This window comes from Marmota marmota, unplaced genomic scaffold (genome assembly GCF_001458135.2).
Source record: "Marmota marmota marmota unplaced genomic scaffold, marMar, whole genome shotgun sequence".
NCBI classification, from domain to species: domain Eukaryota; kingdom Metazoa; phylum Chordata; class Mammalia; order Rodentia; family Sciuridae; genus Marmota; species Marmota marmota.
Window position 1 is genome coordinate 4561276 of NW_025999905.1, and position 19643 is coordinate 4580918.

Genomic DNA, 19643 nt, shown 5'->3' on the forward strand with positions numbered 1-19643 from the left:
CTGTTTGTTTTCCTTGTTAGCCTACCTTTTGGTATGGTAGGCTTGCTAGGAACTGGAAAGATACAAGGAAAATTATTTTTTTTTCCTCTTATACAAGAGAACGAGAACTACAAAGCCATCATTCTTTAAACAAAACATATTTTAACATATTTTTTTGGGGGTACTGGGGATTGAACTCAGGGGCACTCTCCCATTGAACCACATTCCAGCCCTATTTTGTATTTTATTTAGAGACAGGGTCTCACTGAGTTGCTTAGCGCCTAGTTGTTGCTGGCTGGCTCTGAACTCTCAATCCTCCTGCTTCATACTCCTAAGCCACTGGGATTACAGGTGTGCACCACTGCACTTGGCTTAACATAATTCTTATGTATTTGGTTTATTTTTTACAATTCATTCTGAAATTCATTTTAAGGAAATAATGCAAAACATTGAAAAAGCTGTATGCAATGAGAAGGTCTCAGTGGTGTCATTTGTACTACTATAGCATTAGGCATCATAGAATGTTCATTAACAAAGAAATCATTAAATTGTGGAATAATTTTTATATGCATGTGATAATATGAAAATAATTGCTATAACATTAAGCAAAAAATAAGGCAGTCTTTCTAGATTCACTGTGATTACAACTATGTAAAACATACATGTTGAGAAATGAAACTGAAGCCCATGAATGGGTTAAATTGCTCCTGGCCCTAGAAAGTCTGTTTTTCACTGTTTGTTTGACCTCTCTCCCCTGAACCATTCTCCAAACGAATAATCAATGAAGTCAGCCCTGCTTGAATAAGTGAAAACATCAGAGAACATCACCAGCCATAGGGCTCCCTGTCAGTGACTTACTTTCTTTTTTAAAATATTTTTTTAGTTGTTTATGGACCTTTATTTTAGTTATTCATATGCAGTGCTGAGAATCAAACCCAGGGCTTCAAACATGCTAGGCAAGTGCTCTACCACTGAGTTACAACCCCAGCCCAGTAATCTTTCTTTAGGTTGACAGGTATGTCTAGAATGCCTGGTGACCTGTGAGCAATACCTAAACCATGTCAAGAGAATTAATTATTGAAAGCATGAATCACCATTCCAGTGCCCACCTGGCTGTGACTAAAATCAGACTCCCCATAAAACCCATATGTGCTTTTGTGGCTGTAACCCTGACACGATGATATTTGGGAGAAAGTACTCCGTCTTCCACCTGCCATCTTGTTGTCACTTACGATCTTTCTTCTCCCATAACTCTGTCTCTTGAGTTACTGGCTTTATCAGGTAGCAGACCTTTCACAGTTACAAATTCAGCAATCTAATGCACTTATTCCATTGTTTATTAGCATAATTCTATTCTTCCAGGGAATCTCTTGTCCAGGCGAATAATGACTATTCAGAATAGGAACTTCTCAAGGGACTCTTTAATAGAAAGCACCAATGGATGGTTTATGTCCCAAGATTTTTTGAATACCTTGACTCAAAATTCCTGCCTTGCTGTCTCCACCCATCCTACACAAGTGCACCTTGACCTTTAATCTTAATCAAAGCCTGCTCAATGAAAGACCCACTGTAAACAAAACTCCAAAATTTCTATAAAATCTGATCTTGTCTTTGCCCCTCTGAGACAGGGCCAAAGCTCTGTCAGGATGGGGCTCTCTCAAATGCTGAGCAATGGACACAGCCCTGTATCATCAACATTGTTGGTGATATTTGGGGAACAGGAACTCAACAATGCAGAAAAAGACAATAGGAATATGTAAAAAATAACAGCCATGTTGAGATTGATAGTCAAATCTTCAAACCTTTTCTGGTTTCCTTATATATTGGTGGCAAGACATAATTCAATCATTAAATGAGAATTCATTTTAGTAAAAGCCAGCTTTTAAAGTGTAAAGAGCAAATAAAGGCAAGATTATGTGATTTGTTATTCTTTTGTTGTCTTTTGTAGAACAATCACAATGCACACAGAAACCTTCTTAGGTGGGAAACTGAGCTATTCATATCGTAATTATGCTTGTAGACTTGAAATACTTATGGGCTCAGTTATAATGAAAATACTCCAGAAATGCTTAAGTCATTTAGTTAATGCTGAGAAACAATCGGGAAGATGTTGAAAATGGCCTTTAACTGGGTTTTGGTATTTAATGGGACAGAAGCTTTAGACAGTGGTTTGCTTAGCATTGAGTTACATGAATGTCATAAACCTAACACAGCACAGACACAACTCACAAAATTAAAAGCCAGTCTTTATTAACAGAAAACTTGTAGTCATTGGATTTAGTGACTGTCAAATATATTCTATAACATTTTATAAAAACCAGGCATGCCAATAGAGCATGTTACAGCTGGCAAAGGCAGCACTAGGTCATTCCCTTGCCCAGTTCTACCTGTGTTGTGTCAAGTTTTCTAATGCAAAGAAACTCTGATGGCTTGGCTGGTTAAATTGGCTTTAGTTAGGCCAGTTAATGTTCAGCCACCCAGAAAAATGTAACCTTCTCCACGGGACAGTGACCCACACTGATCCTTCTTACCCTTTGTTCTTCATGGCATAAATGAGCCATAAAGAATAGAAGTGCATTAACTGGAGCCCAACAATACATAGCTGCTATTCTTGGTAAAGACGCACTGATGATAGGAATAAAGACAGTAATATGAAGATTAATCTGGTAGCTTTATTTAATATTTACCATCCAGCAGCAACCAATATGAACATCTGAGCTAAGGGAATCTCTTGAAATGTTCTGCTATATAGCTGCTTTAGAAATACACGCACATGATAAATTCAACTGTTCACTGCCAAAAAATTGTTTTTTTCTTAAAAAAAGTGGCTTCAAGAGCAAATAACACTGATTTATTCTGTGCCCAAGCACTAGTCAAGAAATCTATCAAATTACACAGGAAAAGGAAATCAAAGAAGCTTTGTTATCTTATGCATGTCATCTTATTTAAGTGGAAGGTTTTACTTCTTAAAGCAATAGAAATATGGAGCTTCCTACATTTATATATATGTATGTGTGTGTGTATATATATACACACACACACACACACATATATATAAATATATGGATGTGATTACAAACACAAAGTGTTATCATCAAAAGCGAAAGCTAGTTCAAGAAATTTCCAACTGCAAAACTTGCAAGATACAAAGCTAAAATTGTTCCTTTCCTCAATTATGAATACTTTCACTAAACATAAATATTTTAACATATATTAATTTTTCTGACATTCAAAATTGTAAAGTCAATATGGCAGAATTATTGTTAAAAGCACATATGTACAAATATTCTTTTTCCATACATAAAGTATTTGGCATAATTATAACAATCATACTGTATCCACAACTGTTTGCTTTTATTTTTACCTTTTTTTTTTACACATAATGGTATCTCTTATTAAAATTAACCAGTTATGTACAAAAATACTTGAACATTTATTATAGAAAACCTCTATAACCAGCCTCAACAGCATATACCTGCTGAATGGTTTCATTAAGAGAATATAAAAAAGTGGTCACTGCCTTCCAGGTAAGCTATCAACAAAAACAAATAGGGTTAAACTAAAATGAGCTTCCCAACAAAAGAGGGAAAATATTTAACAGTATGATTTAAAATACAGTTTATATCTATTGTCAATTGAGTGTTATAAACAGTCAGTAAAAGAAAAAAACAAAGATACAAAATACATTACTACATACAAGGTGCATTTTCCACACTCCTACAACAGCGGCATCAGCTTATCTATCTAGATCTAAGATGCTATGTTGCAATATTCAAGCTAGAACGTTCTATAATCATCCTCCTCTAACAAAAGGACCACAGGATCAGCTTAGAAGACAAGCTTCACTGGTAAGAAGAGAGAGTTGTGAGGAATTTTAAATTTTATGCAGGATTGAAAGTTAATGCCCTTGCCTTTTGAAAGTCCTTTTGCCATTTAATCATGCTGATATATTTTCACAAAGGTGTTTTTCTTCATTTACACTATTGATTTAATACTGTCCTATATTGATTCCTGAATTCTTGTTAATGGGACACAGTAATTTGTGCCTATTTAATACTTGAACACTTGCTCTTCTGCAATGAAACATTTTAAATGGGACACTATCAAGTAAGGAAGCACAAAATTCAAGTAAACACTTCTTTTGGGGTCTTTTGCTTAATCTAGCTGATTGGAACTCTGAAAGCAAATTGCACCTTGAAAAGAAATACAGCAGATAACATGGTGTCAGGGTACTAAAGGATTTAGCAACTGATTCACAAGGTGGAGTTTTAAGAATGCAGACAGCTGTCAAACATCAAAAACAATCTTAAAGAAACATTTTGTTTCAAGAACAAAATAACTTCTAGTCCCAATCCTTGCAACCCCTTAATATATTGTCTAGCTAGCTTTAACCTTTCAATTCAAGGGTGTGCACTGAACATTCTGCTCAGGGAAAGAGCCAGAAACCTCACCTTATTTACAGAAGTCTTCTAAAGTAAGGACCATTGTGTGAGGATGTGCATTGACGGTAATAAGCTTTCTCCGAGTATCAAGTATTCAGTAAAAAGTATACAACATTATCACACATTGTACTGTTTGACAATATTGTATTGGTTTTAAGATTAAACTATATATATATATAAAAAAAAAAGCGAACATAAAAAGATACAAAAAGAGTCTTTATCACTATTTACCACTAGGAGAAACGTTCCAGAGAGATTCAGCCATTACTTCATGTAACATCTGGGCTTTAGATCAGTAACTTTTAATATTGTGCAACATTATATTAATAAGCAAGTTTTAATTCCACTCATGTAAAGAAAGATCTGAGTAAGTTATTAAAGTGCCTACACTAAATGTCTTCTCATCATACGTCTTATTTTGTAAACGGCCAGGTATTCATCTCAGGTACATGGAAAAGTGACTTAGAGCTGAGAAACCTTCCGGGGCAGGGGCCTGGGCCTCGGGCCGGGCTCGGTCCTCCTGGTCCCGTTCTCCAGGTGGCTGGTGCGCGCTGTCAGAGGCTTGGGGGGCAAGGCCGGCGGCTCAGAGGTGACGGGAATGGAGAGGCTGTGAGGTAGCGGGACCGGGCGCCGCAGAGTCCGCTCATACACGCTGTACGGGGGTGGGGTTTTGCTCTCTTTGCGCACCGGCTCCTCGGGTCCTGGCCCCGCGTAGCTGGACACCGACACCGGGGCCGCCTGTTCGTTCACCTGATTTTCAAAGCCTGAGGTTTCCGACGTGCTACACCGGCTGAGAGAGGAGATCCCGCTGCTGTAGCTGCCCGACAAGACCGGGGAGTTGGAGATCAGTCCTGGGGAGTGGTACTCCACCGGAGATGGGGTGAAAGACTGCACAGAGCCCTGCTCCCAAGGCAAGGAGAGGGGGAGACGGAAAAGAAAGAGGGGAGAACGGCAGAGTCAGGGATACAGGTGGGTTGAACATCCCACCACCCACATACAAGTCCACGCTTGGAAGCCCTGGCTTCCAGAACCGCAGCAGGTGGCTGTATTTGCAGCCATCTTCAAGGAAGGGACCAAGTTAAACCCACCCTGATGAAATCTGACTACTTTCTGTTAAAAAGAGGAATTTCGGTATAAAATTTTATATAATTTTATATAAATTTTCTGGTATTCAGAAAAAAAAAAAAAAAAGATTATATGAGGATGTTAAGAGCCAGCTGCCCATCTCAAGCCAGAGTTCTTAGGAGAAATCAAGACTTTTAAGACTTTAATCTTGGGCTTCTAGCTGTCAGAACTGTTCTGTCGTTTAAACCCCTGACTATAGTATTTTGTTATGAGAACCCAAGCTGACTAATGCAAATACCCAGACTCAAACATGAGCGGTGGTCAAGCACAGCGCTGAAAATTACACATCTGACACTTATCTGCCAGCCCCCCAAGCATCCAGTTCACTTCAATGCCTGCTTGACTTCTTATCATTTTCAAACAGAGGATGAAAGATACCAGCCAGGGAATTTGTTGGCAAACCACTGTCCTATATCCAGCTTGAAAGAGAGGCAACTGGTGAAAGCAGCCTTGGGGACTCCATTTTGCTTTTCTAGCTCAGCAGGCCAGGAGTTCGCAACTGCAGGACACAGGGGCAGCTTGAGGACATGTAGGTAGGGCACTTCCCACTAGTCAAGAGGCCTTGCACTTGATTTTTCTGACTTTGCTCCAGACTCCTGAGATGAAGCTGTAAACTGAGCCCTCAGATTCTAGCCTGAGCTGTGAGCAGTTCCATCTGCTGCTTTTTTTTTTTAAACAAATTTCATTTTTTTAATGTTAAATTTTTAATTTTAAATTATTAGTTGCTAATTTACTAATTTTTTAAAATGGGCAAATTTCACACAAAACCCTAGGTTTCTGATATTATATAAAAAACTGGAAGTTCTGCAACAATGGCATGAATGCTTCAATTTACCACAATCCCCACTCCTCCACAGGGCTTTCTACACAGCCTCCTTAACTCATTTATGTCAGCAATCTGGTCAATTTGCATCTGAATCTGTTGCTCCCCCAGGTGGTAATCTAAGGACAGCAAGTCCTAAAATAGGTTCCATGAATGGAGGGTTCCACTGGGAAATGTTCCTATGTACCTTGCAATCATATTAATATACAAAGTCTTATAATAAAGAAACCCAAATAACTCTGTTTAGCCCAGTGTTTTCTAATTTTATTTGACCATAGAACAATTTTTCACTAATAACAAATGTCCTATAAAAACCCAATTTTCTATGGAACATACTTTGAGAAATGCTATGCTGGCCCAACTTTACCTTGGTCTCTCTTTTTAAACAAAATAATGCTGGTAAACACCAAGCATTTCCTTTAATAGACAGTAAAATAAAGCATAGCTAATCAAATCCACATTCACTGCTGTCTTTGTCAAAAATTAGATCTCAAATTCAAAAGAAGGCAGGTAAGTCTCCTCTAAAAGCTTAACTCCATTGTTTAACTGTTGAAAAAAAAAAATCGAATTCTACCACTTAGGGCAGCACACTGCATTCTAATCATATTAAATTTAACAACTTGGTAGCAGTGTGCCCTCTAATGTAATACAGGTGTTACAACACAAATGTTCAATCTATTTTCTCCTCTTTCAAGCCCCATTTACAAAGGCATGGCTTCAAGATTACCCATGGCCAGTAAAAATATATGCAGGTCTGTAGAGAACATATACGAGTTTGCTAACTAGAACTGTTTGATACTTGAACATTTTCTACTTGAACATTTTCAGGCCTTGGATTCTTTTTATTTTTTAGGAATTAATTTCTTAGACTACTTATTATCTTATTACTACTCTGCAAAATCAAGTTGAAAAACACATATGATAATTTCACAGCAACATGTGGAGCTCTTTGCCAGTAAGTACATGTAAAAATGTGAAAAAGCATGTTGCTTTCCTTTCCTCACATCAGGATGGCAGGCAATGGCTTCCAAAGCAAATGCTGTCTGTGTACTCTATGATAACACTGCATTGCAGAAAGACAACGAAACTAGCAAATAATTTCCACTGATAAGCAAATTTATGTGTCAGAAATTCTGGGCAACACAAATGAAATCACACTTCTTTGTGATTTTTCTCCTTTTCTTTTTGTTTTGATTTCCAGAATCTCCATTTCTATCAGCAACTCTCCTCGGCAGCACAGATGCCTGGGATCACAACATGCCCCTATGTGTTTGTAGAGGCTAATTTGTCTTTTTCACATTAGCTAGAACCGTCTCATCAACAAGAAGGACATGGAGCGTGTAAATCCTAAGTCGCTCAGGTACAAAATCGTCCTTTCAACACTTACTTCAACCCTTTATTTGCTTCTGGTGCTGCAGCTCTGAACACCAACCTCTCATATGTGCTAACAAGACTTGCAGCTAGTCTGATTCAATTTGGATAGAGACTAAATATTATTCTTTATCTTCATGAGGGATTTGTATGTTTAGAGATGTTCAGCAGCCTGTACTACACAGCAATTCAAAACTCTGACCTTTAAACCTTTCTCAGTTTGTTTCCAGAAATTTTTTATCCACTTTATCATTTTGTTTTTCATGACTAAATATGTAATTCTAATGTGAATGACAATCTTGGTATAAAATATTAAAAAGAAAGTTGAACTTCACTTTGTCAAAACAGGTGAGGCTGATGATAAAGGCAAAACACCCACAGTAGAATATTTAGATCTTTGTTACTGATGTTTTTCAAGCGTGGTGTGTGTGTGTGTGTGTGTGTGTGTGTGTGTGTGTGTTGTGCAAAGTACCTTAAAGCAACAGAATGGGCTGAAAACGTTCCTAAAAATTCATTGGGACCATATTTCTTTCCTAATTCCTTATACATACTGACCATAGTTTTTAAGTTCTCATTGCTACTATTTGGGGAGTGAGGCTAATAATCCAAAAACAAATAGCTGCATTCATGGAGAAGGCTCCCCAAGGGGAAAATCCAGAGTTTTTCTTACCCATCCTTCCCCTACCTCTTATTTGTATATCCTGTCTGTGCAAATGAAAACACCTTTCAATTGTCTGGGATGAGTCTTACAGCATAAAGGAACCTGGGCTAGTCTCTAGCCTCAGTCTAAAGAAGGGTCTGTACCTTCAATGGAGACCGCCCAGCAGGTGAGGGGGATACTGATGTTGTGTGTCTTGCTGGTGAAGCTGTGAATGGAGAGAGATAACATTTTAATTAAGAAAAACCAGACAGCTGACCATATGCAAATACCCTCTGTGTTCAAGCCCATATAGATGATCCAGTGTATAAGGCCCTCCTAAGCAAGGTAGGGTAGGGATAGGGGAGAAGCGAAATGAGGCCCATCAAATTCCTCACAAAGGATAGCATTACTAAGACCTGAGCCAATTAGCGAAAAGTTGCCAGTGCACACATGATGCTTTGACCAAAGTGACAGGGCCCCAAATTGGTCCAAGGCCCTTTCTATTTCTCTAATGTCCAGATGCTTCTCCACTGCTTGATCCTGCTACCTGGTAAGGTGCTTTTAGGTGTGAGGTGCCAGGGAGCAGTCCTTGGGAGACAGCTGTGGGCTTTGGCCTGGGCTGCAATGGGAAGACCAAGGCCATCCAGGCAGCTTCGAATAGGTCCATGGGAATATATTTAATCAAACTCCTTTTACATAGCCCACCCCAATACTCCCCAAACAGACAAAAAGCCTTGGTCATTTCTCCCCCCAACACTGTTCTCGGGTCTTCCCTTTGTCCCATGGGTGGTGGTATTCGATGGATTTTGTCATCAGGGCCGGAAAAGCGATCTCCTTGCTCTTTAACTAGATTTTTAAGTCCTATACTTGGGACATAGCATGCGTGATGGCACTGCCCCCTCTGTGTGTGCCTGTGGATCATATCCAGTTCTCTAGATCGTGACTATGCTGGGTGAAAGCTGCATATGACACAGTCACCAGGGGGAGGGCAAGCCACACTTCCCAATTCCACACAGAGAAGTTGCAGTGAATTCAGGATATGTTGCTTTGTGATTAGCTGCCACTCTCCCAGTTGTCACAGTAAGGTTTGTAACTCCTAAGAAAACCACAGAAAAGCTGAAAGGAAGAAAGACAGACAGTTACAGAGGCCTACAACAGTGACCACGGATGATGACATCAGGACAGACCATGCGGGCAATCAGTGCAGAAGGGATGACAGCCCTGCCAAGTTACCTGGGGAGAAGGAAGGTCACCCTCCTAAGGGAACAGGAAGAGTGGTCTGTTGTCACATGGTGGGTGTAGCCTTCACCTGGCTATGGCATGCTGTCAGACATGTCACCTTCTAACACAAGGGCTACTTCTCGTGGCTCATCAATTGTGGGTACTGATTATGGAAGAAATCATGCATATACAGAGAAGCCAATCCTGATTGGGAGCTATATTTATGTCATCACTGTGGCAGAAGTCAAGGTTTCCTGTTCCTCTTGACTCAGGCAGGTGGTGACATCTCCATAGTTGGCCTTGGCACTCAGTGCAGGTTCACAGATCCTTCTCTGGAAAAGCATTTTCCCACAAAGGCTAAAAATGGTTCCATTAATATCCTTGTCTTCAGGTTGAAACTGGCCTAGGAACCTAACTACCATCAATATAATGATGATGATGATGATGATGATAATTATTATTAACATTATTGTTAATATTATTAACATTATTTTTCCTTAAAAAAATGCCTTTAAAGTTCCCAACTGTAGGGACACAATCAGGTTTGAACTGGAGACAGCCTGAATCTATGTGAATCACAAATGAAATACAAAAAAAAACTGGCTGATGTGTCTTAATCTCCTGTCATCACATTGACACAGTGATGCAGATGATCAATAAGCTTAAAGTAATTTCTTGTTTTGTTTAAAGGTCTCATGTGCCTTTCAAAAATTATAGGTAACTTGACTTTCAGCTTTGACAATTTTAGAACACACTGGGTAGCATATAGTTTACTTTTAAAAGGTAAAGTCAACTTTCTTAGTAAAAAAGAAAACAGAACAAGATGCTAGAATACAGCAAATGAAATATGAAAGATCAGTGCAGAAAAATCTATGGAAGAAACAATGTCATATTTTCTTATTTTTAGGCCAACTATATTTGTAAAGTTCAAGTCACCTTTAGACATAGGTAGGTGCTGAGAAGACCCCCAACACCAGAATAAGCAGAGTCAGTAAAGGAGGACAGGACGCTTTTAACAACAGCTCCAGCCCAGCATGATGGCACATGCCTATAATCCCAGCAGTCAGGATGCTGAAGCAGGAGGATCATGAGTTCAAAGACAGCCTCAGCAACTTAGTGAAGCCCTAAGCAACTCAGCCTCTCAATTAAAAAAAAAAAAAAATATATATATATATATAAAAAGCTGGGGATGTGGCTCAGTGGCTAAGCACCCCTGGGTTCAATCCCCAGTACCAAAAAAAAAAAAAAACAACAAAAAAAAACCAAACACAAAAAACAACCAAACAAACAAACAAACAAAAAAAACCCCCAAACAACAATAAAACTCCACATTCAAGTCTCCATTCAGGAGGAAAGTGGCCTCTTATTGCTGTACACTCATGAAAAAAATTTCTTTTCTTTACTTTTTGGTGATGAGGATTGAATCCAGAGCCTTGCATATACTAAACATAACACGTACCACTGAACTACCCCATCCCAAAAGTTTCTCAGAAACCACTACCAGAGGTTCTCAGAATCTAGTGAGCATGAGAATCACTTGAAAGGTGTGGTAAAAATACAGACACAAGGATCTTTTCTCAGAAATCCTAAAATTCTGATTCAGTATGGCTGAGATTAGGTCTCAGAATCTGCTTTGTGAGCCAGGACCCTAGGGAATGCAGTGCCTTGCATCAACCTTTGAGAAACACTCCCCTTGCATCCAGACTTAGAAAGCAGCAGGTAATTATGAATGCCAGAAGCCCAACAAAATTGCTGTTAGTTAATTCCTATTTAGGGGCAATTGAAACCTTGGCATGAGTCCTGAATGACGCTGAGGAGAGTGCCTGAGTTAGCAGAGGGTGATAGGAACCAGGTGGCTCAAGCAAAGGCTGGAGGAAATGTGAGTGGCCCAGCAGGGTTAGAGGGTTGAGGATGGTGACTGGGGAGCACCGACAAAATCTGCCTGAGGGCTTCATTAGGAATGGACCACTGTTGGACAAGTAACAGAAGCTGGGGAAAGGGGAGAACACTGTAAATGAAGTATGCAGCTCCCAAGGCTTTCACCTCAGAAACAAATGCCCACCTTTCTCTGAGGAGTTGAGGATAAGTTGGAGTAGTGAGTAAAAGTTAGTTTACAAAACTAATTGTTCAAATGCTTCAAATACCCACCAGTCTGTGTGGGTCTTGGAGGGACAGGGGGAGAGATAAGTTTCCCACTATCCGACATGTTCTTGGCTTCTTTCCCACTGTCCAGGCTCCAGCTGCTAGGGGTAGGATTCACAGCTGGAAGGGAATAACACAGCTAAAAACACATGGTTCAGCTTTGCTTTTCCAGCACTTGAGATATTAGAATAAAGTCAGAATTATCCAGAATGAAAAAATCCAGAATTATTCAGAATGAAAAACCAAAAAAAAAAAAAAACAAAGAGGAAAACCTCCTGAATACCCAAACTTCGTTTAATTGGCTACCTGACAGAGTTGACATTTAATTGTAGGCTAGCATGTCTCTTTAATTCCCTAAGCTGTAAAACAGGACTACAAATCTCTATGCCAGAGTATAGAAACTTGTTGAGAATTACAAATGTGTTTAGATGCTGGGAGACAGATGGAAGATATAGTCACTGGTCTATTTTAAAACTTGTTTTTTAGTGGAAATTTATGGACATGTGGCACCCAAAAAGGGAGAAGGCAATGACATCCTAATATTTCAACAGTTTGTTTGGCAGAACTATTGGGAAAGCATAGCTGTACCACACCACCTCATTGACTAATTCTTTGAAGAAAGAAGTCTTGTTCCTGAAATCAGTGGATTGCAGTGAAGTATGTCCTAAGGAAACCATTTGGAATACTGAGTGCCATTCTTATTTTGTGATCTGTCTGCTCCATGCTTCACTGAGATGCAGGAATATGGAACAATCCTGCCAGGAACCAGGGCAGGACGCACAAGGTTGGTGGCAGTCACTATGCAATGAAGTCCGATTGGAGTTCCAGGAGCTCACTCCCTGTATAGATACTGCCATCTCCTGGACATGTTCAAAATTTCCACATTTTCCCACTAAATTACCCCTTTCATTTAACAGAGTGGAATGACTCTTAAGATATTTTTTCTCTATTCCTTTTAAATTTGCTTTGTGGTTCTCTTTTGATAGAAGAGATGAGAAAAACAGCACACCACCCAATTTCTAGCGGCAAAGATCAATGCTTGACTCAAAACATTAAAGTTAAATTAGCATTTTAAAATTATTTTGGCTAAGGCCTCACTGATTTCCATCTTCTTTTGGAAAGTTTTAATGTTAATGTGTCAGTACCCAAATGACAATACAGTCTAGTTTTTAATGAGGGCAATTAAAGTGCACTTTACCAGGACGTTTCATTAGGGACTCTTGATTCATTGGCCTGTGGGACTGCTCCTATTTTTGAGGCCTGACCCTGAAGCGGCAAATTGGTGACTTGCTGCAAACCCCCACCCCCCCACAGTTGAAGAAGTGACATTTAATCTGCTCTTCATCTTCTGCCCATGTTGCAAAACTAATGCTAATTGGCTGCTTATTCAGATGCATGTATTTGGTTCTCATTTGTGTGTGTCTGCGAGTGTGTGTGACCTTGAGCAGGGCACACTCCATTATGCACTGGATTGCAATTTTTAATAATATTTAATTGTACAAGACCCATATCCGAGTCACCACAAACAACAGATGAGCTGGCTGAATGGGCTTTGTAAGGGAGACAAAGGATAGGGACCACAGAATCAATCTTCCAAGTTGCTATTTTCATTGTGCTGAACAAGTGACCTAATTGGCAACTTTGTTTCAGGAAGAACAGGCTTCACATGGGGACTCAATGAAAGACAACCAAAGTCATTCAACAGAGGCATTTCTAAGTTGCTCAGATTCTGCCCTTAAATCTCACAAACAGTTGATGAAGAATGGATCATGAATACTGTCTTTCATTAGTTCCCTAAAGAGTGTACTAGTCCTGATCATTAAGGACCTAGAGCCCTGCCTTCCACAGGACACACGGAAGACTGGAGAAAATGAGGACAAAACAAACCCTTATACATCCCAGGACTGAGGAGGGGGCTGGTAGATACCCACCTTTCTCAGGGGCAGAAAGATTTGGGTCACTTCGAGGCAAGGCCCCATCTCCAATGTGATTAAACAGCATTCTCTGGAAAGGGATAAGAGTCTGTTTTTATGATGCAATATACTGACAAGTGAGACCTTTTAGAAAATGACATGATTTATCTCCTTATTGAAACTTTTCGTTCAAAGTATTTTTTTTATATGGTATGATGAGCCTAGGAACAAAGAATTCAATTATACTTAAGGGGAAAAGAGCCTTAGGTTTTGAGAAAAAGAATAGTGTTTTAGAAGTTTGTATTTCATTTTAAATATCAATGGTAAATAAATACTTATAACAAAATATAGAAAAAATATTAAATAGTGGTTGAGCTATGGTGTTCTTTATAAATACAAATGCTAGACTGGCAATATGAAATTAAGGTAAGAATTAAAGGAGAAACTGTAGCTCAAAAAATTCTCTAATGAATGGACGTTTTAATCCCTTCACATTTTAAATCCAAATTAAGTTTAAAAACATATGAAATGGTTAATATTCTGTATTTTTTAACCTATAAAATGCCAGTTTTACATGCTGACCTATTAAAAAAAAAGTTCCAAGTCCTTAACTAGATGCACTATAGCAACATTATTATTGTAATACTGGCAATATACACACTGCTTTGAATTTTACCCAAAGTAGAAAACTCAGGAGAGTAATCAGGGAAGGCTTTCAGAGTTTCCCATGCTGCCAACATACTTTCCTAGAGCAGATGGAACACACTGTGAAATCCCCTTGCAACATCAAGTGACAAAGGGAAATAAAACTGGTTAGCTGGTTCAGCCAAACGCACTCAGATATAATTTCTGCAAGACATCAGTGCTGCGCAGAGGAGGTATCCTGGGACTTTCGGGAAGATCACACAATCAGCAAAGATAAACCAATCAAGCCAAATCCCACTCGCTCTCATCCACTTCCAGATGCAGCTACAGACTTCTGCCAGGATGGTGTAGAAAAACAGAGAAATTAGCTGGAGTAGAAATAACTATTTTTCTCCGCTCCTAAATTACTCCCAAATAATCTATAAAAATTCAGGGCTACATACAAATCTTCAACTTTGAAATCATTCTTTGATGTTCTAGAAGCGCCCAAAGGGCTGAACCCATGACCTAAACCTTCAGATTAAGAGAATCACTTTGAAGCCAAGTTTGGGGGAGGAGGGTTCAAGCCACATTCCTTTGTCCCTGTGAGGGGTACTGGGAAAGCCAGAGGATGCAGCCACTTTGCCCTCAATGCCTTAAAGAAGAATGGCAAAGGCAAACAGATTGCTCCTGCACTCTTGGGGATTTCAGAATGGAATGGATTGCAGCTCTCTTATATAGGTAAGAGAAAAAAGAAAGAGTGAGGGACAATTCACAATAGCCAAATTATGGAATCAGCCAAGATGCCCGTCAATAGATGAATGGATTAAGAAAATGTGGTATATAACACAATGGAGTTTTACTCAGCCATAAAGAAGAATGAAATTATGGCATTTACCAGTAAACAGATGGAACTAGAGAACATCATGCTAAGTGGAACAAGCCAGACTCAGAAAACCAAGGGTTGATGTTTTCTCTCATTTGTTGAAATTAGAACAAAATAAGGAAAAAAAAAAAAAAAAAGCATGGGGGGAGGGGATCTGATATCATAAAGATATAGGGAAGATCAGTGGAGTAGAAGAAGGAGATTGTGAGGGAGGAAGAAGGGGCAGAAAAAGGGAGGAGATGAGCAATGAATTTGACAAAATCATGTTATGTGCATATATAAATACACCACAGGGAATTTCAACTATATGTGTATGTGGAAAGCACCAACCAAGGATGGATAAATGGATGAGCAAGGGGAGGGTCAGTGGAGTAAAAATAGAGGCAGGGGTCGTGGGGAGAGGGGGAGAATTGGAGACTGAAATGGAGTGGGTCAGATTCCGTGCATATATGATTTTGTCAGGATGAACCTAGCTACCAGGAATAACTATAATGCTCTAATAAAAAATTTTTAAAAAAAAGAAGAGTGCCAGGTAGCAGTATACTTTTTCTTGAGAGTCATCTGCTAACCTAAAAAGCTCCCCCAGATTTCTGTTACATACACATGCAAACACACACACAGGCGATCCATTCACCCACTCCCCCTTGGAATGTTTAATAAAGAAACGAAATGTTGGTTAAAGAGGAAAAAGGATTTCCCATTTTCCTTTTCAGCTGTACTGCTATACAACCCATATAGCACTACCAGAAATACAAGGCTCAGACAGAATTCCTTACAAAGGGCATAAAACAAAGGGGGACTCTTCACCCAGCTGGCCTGTGGTCTGACAATGCCCATTTAGTTGCTTTTGGAAGCTATGGTGTGCTTCTGCCGAGGTATGTAAGCAATTCCAGACTTTTCCCTATATTCTGGTTTTCTCATCCACAAAGAATACCTGAGATGGCTCCACAGGTGTTGGATAAATGGCACTGCAGGGTCTTTCTCTTGGAGACAGGCAAGAGTTTTCTCTGGAATGCTTGTGTTTGTCAGATAGCAAAGGAGAAGCTGGGAAGAGAAGGGAAGAATCATGTGTGGTGCCATGTTGGACCTGTTTAAAGGCAAGAGCTGAGCTTCGGTGGCAGTAGGCCACAGGTTTCTTTGGACACTCTTAGTCTCCCCCACATTCTGGCACTGACCTCTGGCACTCGATGGAGCAGAACTTGTCACATTAGGTGAAGCAGAGTGAGTAGAACTCAGGCTTGAGGTAGATGGACTTGGCTGGAAATACATGGGGAGCTGTTACATACTGTTTAGAGGCTTCAAATGACATGGACACATTAGAAACAAAACCATCAACATTTTTTTTTTCAAATTAGCAAAAATAAAAAAATAAACATCAAAAGGCCATTTAAAAATATACAAAAATCTTACAAATTCAGACTGATAAGTCCTGTCTGAATTAATCAAGAATCTGAGATTTTCACTGACACCAAAGGAATACCTGTGCACTCATTTCTGCTACTGTCTGTTACTGCATACCTATCAGCAGCACACACCCAAAGAGTCAGTAGAGTGACTTCCAGCCCAGGGCAAGTACCTGGGCAAAGGTCTCTAAAAGGCACAGGGACTGCCTTCTCATTCTTTTAAAAAATGAGTTCAAAGCATGAATTTGGAAATACATGTTGTACTCCTTTTCCAAAGAAGGTGGGGGGAACAATTCAGCTCGGTCCTACTAAACTATCCTAAATGCCATATTAGTGATGTCTAAATAAAATGTTTCATTGCAAGACTTATGTTGGCTCTAAAAATACTTAAAAACTATATTTTTTCTCTTATAAAAACTTTATTATAGCTGGGTGTGGTGGTGCATGCTTGTAATCCCAGCGGCTTGGGAGGCTGAGGCAGGAAGATGGTGAATTCAAAGGCAGCCTTAGCAAAAGTGAGGCACTAAGCAACTCAGTGAGACCCTGTCTCTAAATAAAATACAAAATAGGGCTGGAGATGTGGCTCAGTGGTCGAGTGCCACTAAGTTCAATCACCGGTTCCCCTCCCAAAAAGAAACTTTGTTATAGAAAATTTCTGATATGTATATAAGCAGAGAAAAAAAATTTAATGAACCCTGAAACTAGGTCTTTCTTAAAGAGCCACCTGGACATGCTGAGGGGCAGCTAGTGTGGCAACACACTTCAAGAAATTCAGGATGGGGGGATGGTAGGTCTCAAAGCTAACCCTGGGTGGCTTGCCTGGGCTTTTCCATTGTTGTTCATGTCTTCTTAAAGCGATGGTAGTTTGGAAACACCTTTGCAGGCTCCAAGACCAACAAAGCAATAAGGGTGTTTAAAAGTTTGTCCTTAAGTTCTTGCTTGAAGGTCTGTTCATGAGCACAGCAGAATGAACAGACACTCTCACGATTGAGACAGAAAAGGAATAAACACGACCAGACAAAAAGCTAATAAAGTACCTGCATGTTAAAGACTTCATCAGAGCTTTCTGATTGCCCTGTAATATTGCTTACTTCAGCAGAAGCTTGTGAGGACAGTGAGGAGGAAGAATACCGGTTGACAGCTGGGTAACTTAATGGGCTGTTTCAGGGAAAAAAAAATGGTCGTTAACTTGGTCTCCAAATTGCACTTTATCACATGCTGGCAAGGTATAAAACCAAAAGGGGGGGAGAGTAGACATCCCATTTTGTTGTCTCCCGTTTGCCTCAATATAATCAAATGTTTGAGTTTGTTTATTTCTCATGCTGTTGCTGTTTTACCAGTGGCAGATGTCTGCAGCTGCCTTGCGGGTTAATTATTTCATTAAGAAAAAGCCCATTTGACAAATTATGCCATAGAGAATGAGAGAATCATTCCAGATCATCCTGTGGGGATGCCAAATTGTAAGGTAATTCAAAATATGACTTACCTGCGCCTAGGAATTACCCTGGTACCATCTGGGCTCATGGAAGCTGGTGCTGAGTTCCTACACACCCGAGGACTTCCATTAGGAAAATGAACAGGACTGGCTTGGATACAAGCAGAGAACTCCTAAAGATGTGGTAAAGGAAATATTTTATTTCAGTAATGATATGGGCAAAGTAACTGCCACGATATTTTAATATACTAGATACATGTCCTAAATGCCATGAAATCTTTACATAGGAAACCATTAAGGTAAATTCCAGAATTACTAAGCCTTCCCTCACATTGTTGTTTACATGATACATAAACATGGCAAATAGCAGACAATGCATTTTAAATATTTAAAGGCTCCCCGGTTGGTGCTGCAGTTTGGCAGAAAAACCAAAAGATGTCACTATTGGATACTTCATTGTTGGTCTCTTCAAAAAAAAAAAAAAAAAAAAAAAAAAAAAAAAAAAAAAAAAGCAAAGGGCAGTAGTTAGATAGATTACTCCACCATGAACACTGAGCATACATACCTGTATCCCTAAGCTCGACTTCATCACAAAGAACTGATCAACCAGCTTTTTGTGAAGGGGTCTCATATCTTGGGGTACAAACTTCTCATGCACGGCCAAACCAAATTCCAGAATCTGGGCCTTGATAATAACATAAGGAAAAACCCACATCAATGACCATCTCTCACAGTGTATGCTATGGACCAAGCACTGTATGCATGCGTTATTGCTAATCTTCTGTATCCCATAAGAGAGGAACAATTGTTACTTTATGATCGAGAAAACAAGATCAGAAAAGTCTTGCACGTAGTCAAAGACAAATGGGGATTTGAACTTGGGTCTGTCTGATTCCAAAAACTTGTTTTTTCCTAAGTTTTTTTTCTGTGTATTTTAGATCTTGAAATATAAATCTCCTAACAGTTATGTGTTAGATGACCCTTTCCTGCCCTTCCCAGCATGGGATAAGAGCTGCTCCCTTGTTAGGAGAGTCAACTGGGTCTCCTCCAGGAATCTCTTCTCTGGATGGCAGTCTCTCTTTCCTGTTATCCTCTTCTCTTCCATTATGTTCTTCTGTGACCACCCCCAAATCCCTCCCACATTTTCAAACCCTGTCAAGAAGGAAAAAACAAGCAGAAATTCTTCAACTGTTGATATGCTTCTTCTTCTTCTTCTTTTTTTAAATTTGAACCAGGATGCTTAACCAATGAGCCACATCCCCAGCCCTTTTTGTTTTTTATTTTGAGACAGACTCTGCTTACAGCCTTGCTAAGTTGCTGAGGCTGGCTTTGAACCTTTTATCCTCCTACCTCAGCCTTCCAAACCACTGGGATTATAGGCATGAGCCACCAGCCCAGGGATTCTTGTTTTTAAGATATTATTCTTGTTTGCTAATTACAATGCAACAAAGGAACAGGTCGTTTTTAAAAAGTTTTCCTGCTGTGAGGACCCAAAAGAAAATGGACAGAAACATGTTTATCTCCTTTGTTCAGCTAGAAAAGGGAATAGTGTATGATTCCTTTGATTTGAGTACCAGCTATCTTGAAAATTTAAAAATGCTGAAGTGATCAATACAACTAACTCCTTAGTCTGTGAGGA

At 39.5% G+C, this 19643-nt stretch overlaps 1 protein-coding gene across 4 annotated transcripts in view; it reads right to left on the reverse strand.

Moving 5' to 3' along the window:
* Positions 1–2631: 2631 nt before the first annotated feature.
* Positions 2632–19643, reverse strand: part of Dock4 (dedicator of cytokinesis 4) — a 443711-nt gene continuing 426699 nt past the window's right edge. For 2 of the 4 annotated variants that reach the window (XM_015498141.2, XM_048799620.1), the window contains 9 exons: positions 18570–18689; positions 18056–18177; positions 17607–17727; positions 16342–16423; positions 16101–16210; positions 13675–13747; positions 11750–11863; positions 8545–8606; positions 2632–5321 (listed from right to left, as the gene is read on the reverse strand). In XM_015498141.2, coding sequence (XP_015353627.2) covers positions 4884–5321; positions 8545–8606; positions 11750–11863; positions 13675–13747; positions 16101–16210; positions 16342–16423; positions 17607–17727; positions 18056–18177; positions 18570–18689 — 1242 coding nt within the window. In that variant the 3' untranslated portion in view covers positions 2632–4883. The remainder of the gene's footprint in view (positions 5322–8544; positions 8607–11749; positions 11864–13674; positions 13748–16100; positions 16211–16341; positions 16424–17606; positions 17728–18055; positions 18178–18569; positions 18690–19643) is intronic. The other 2 variants (XM_048799621.1, XM_048799623.1) reach the window with 2 other exon arrangements.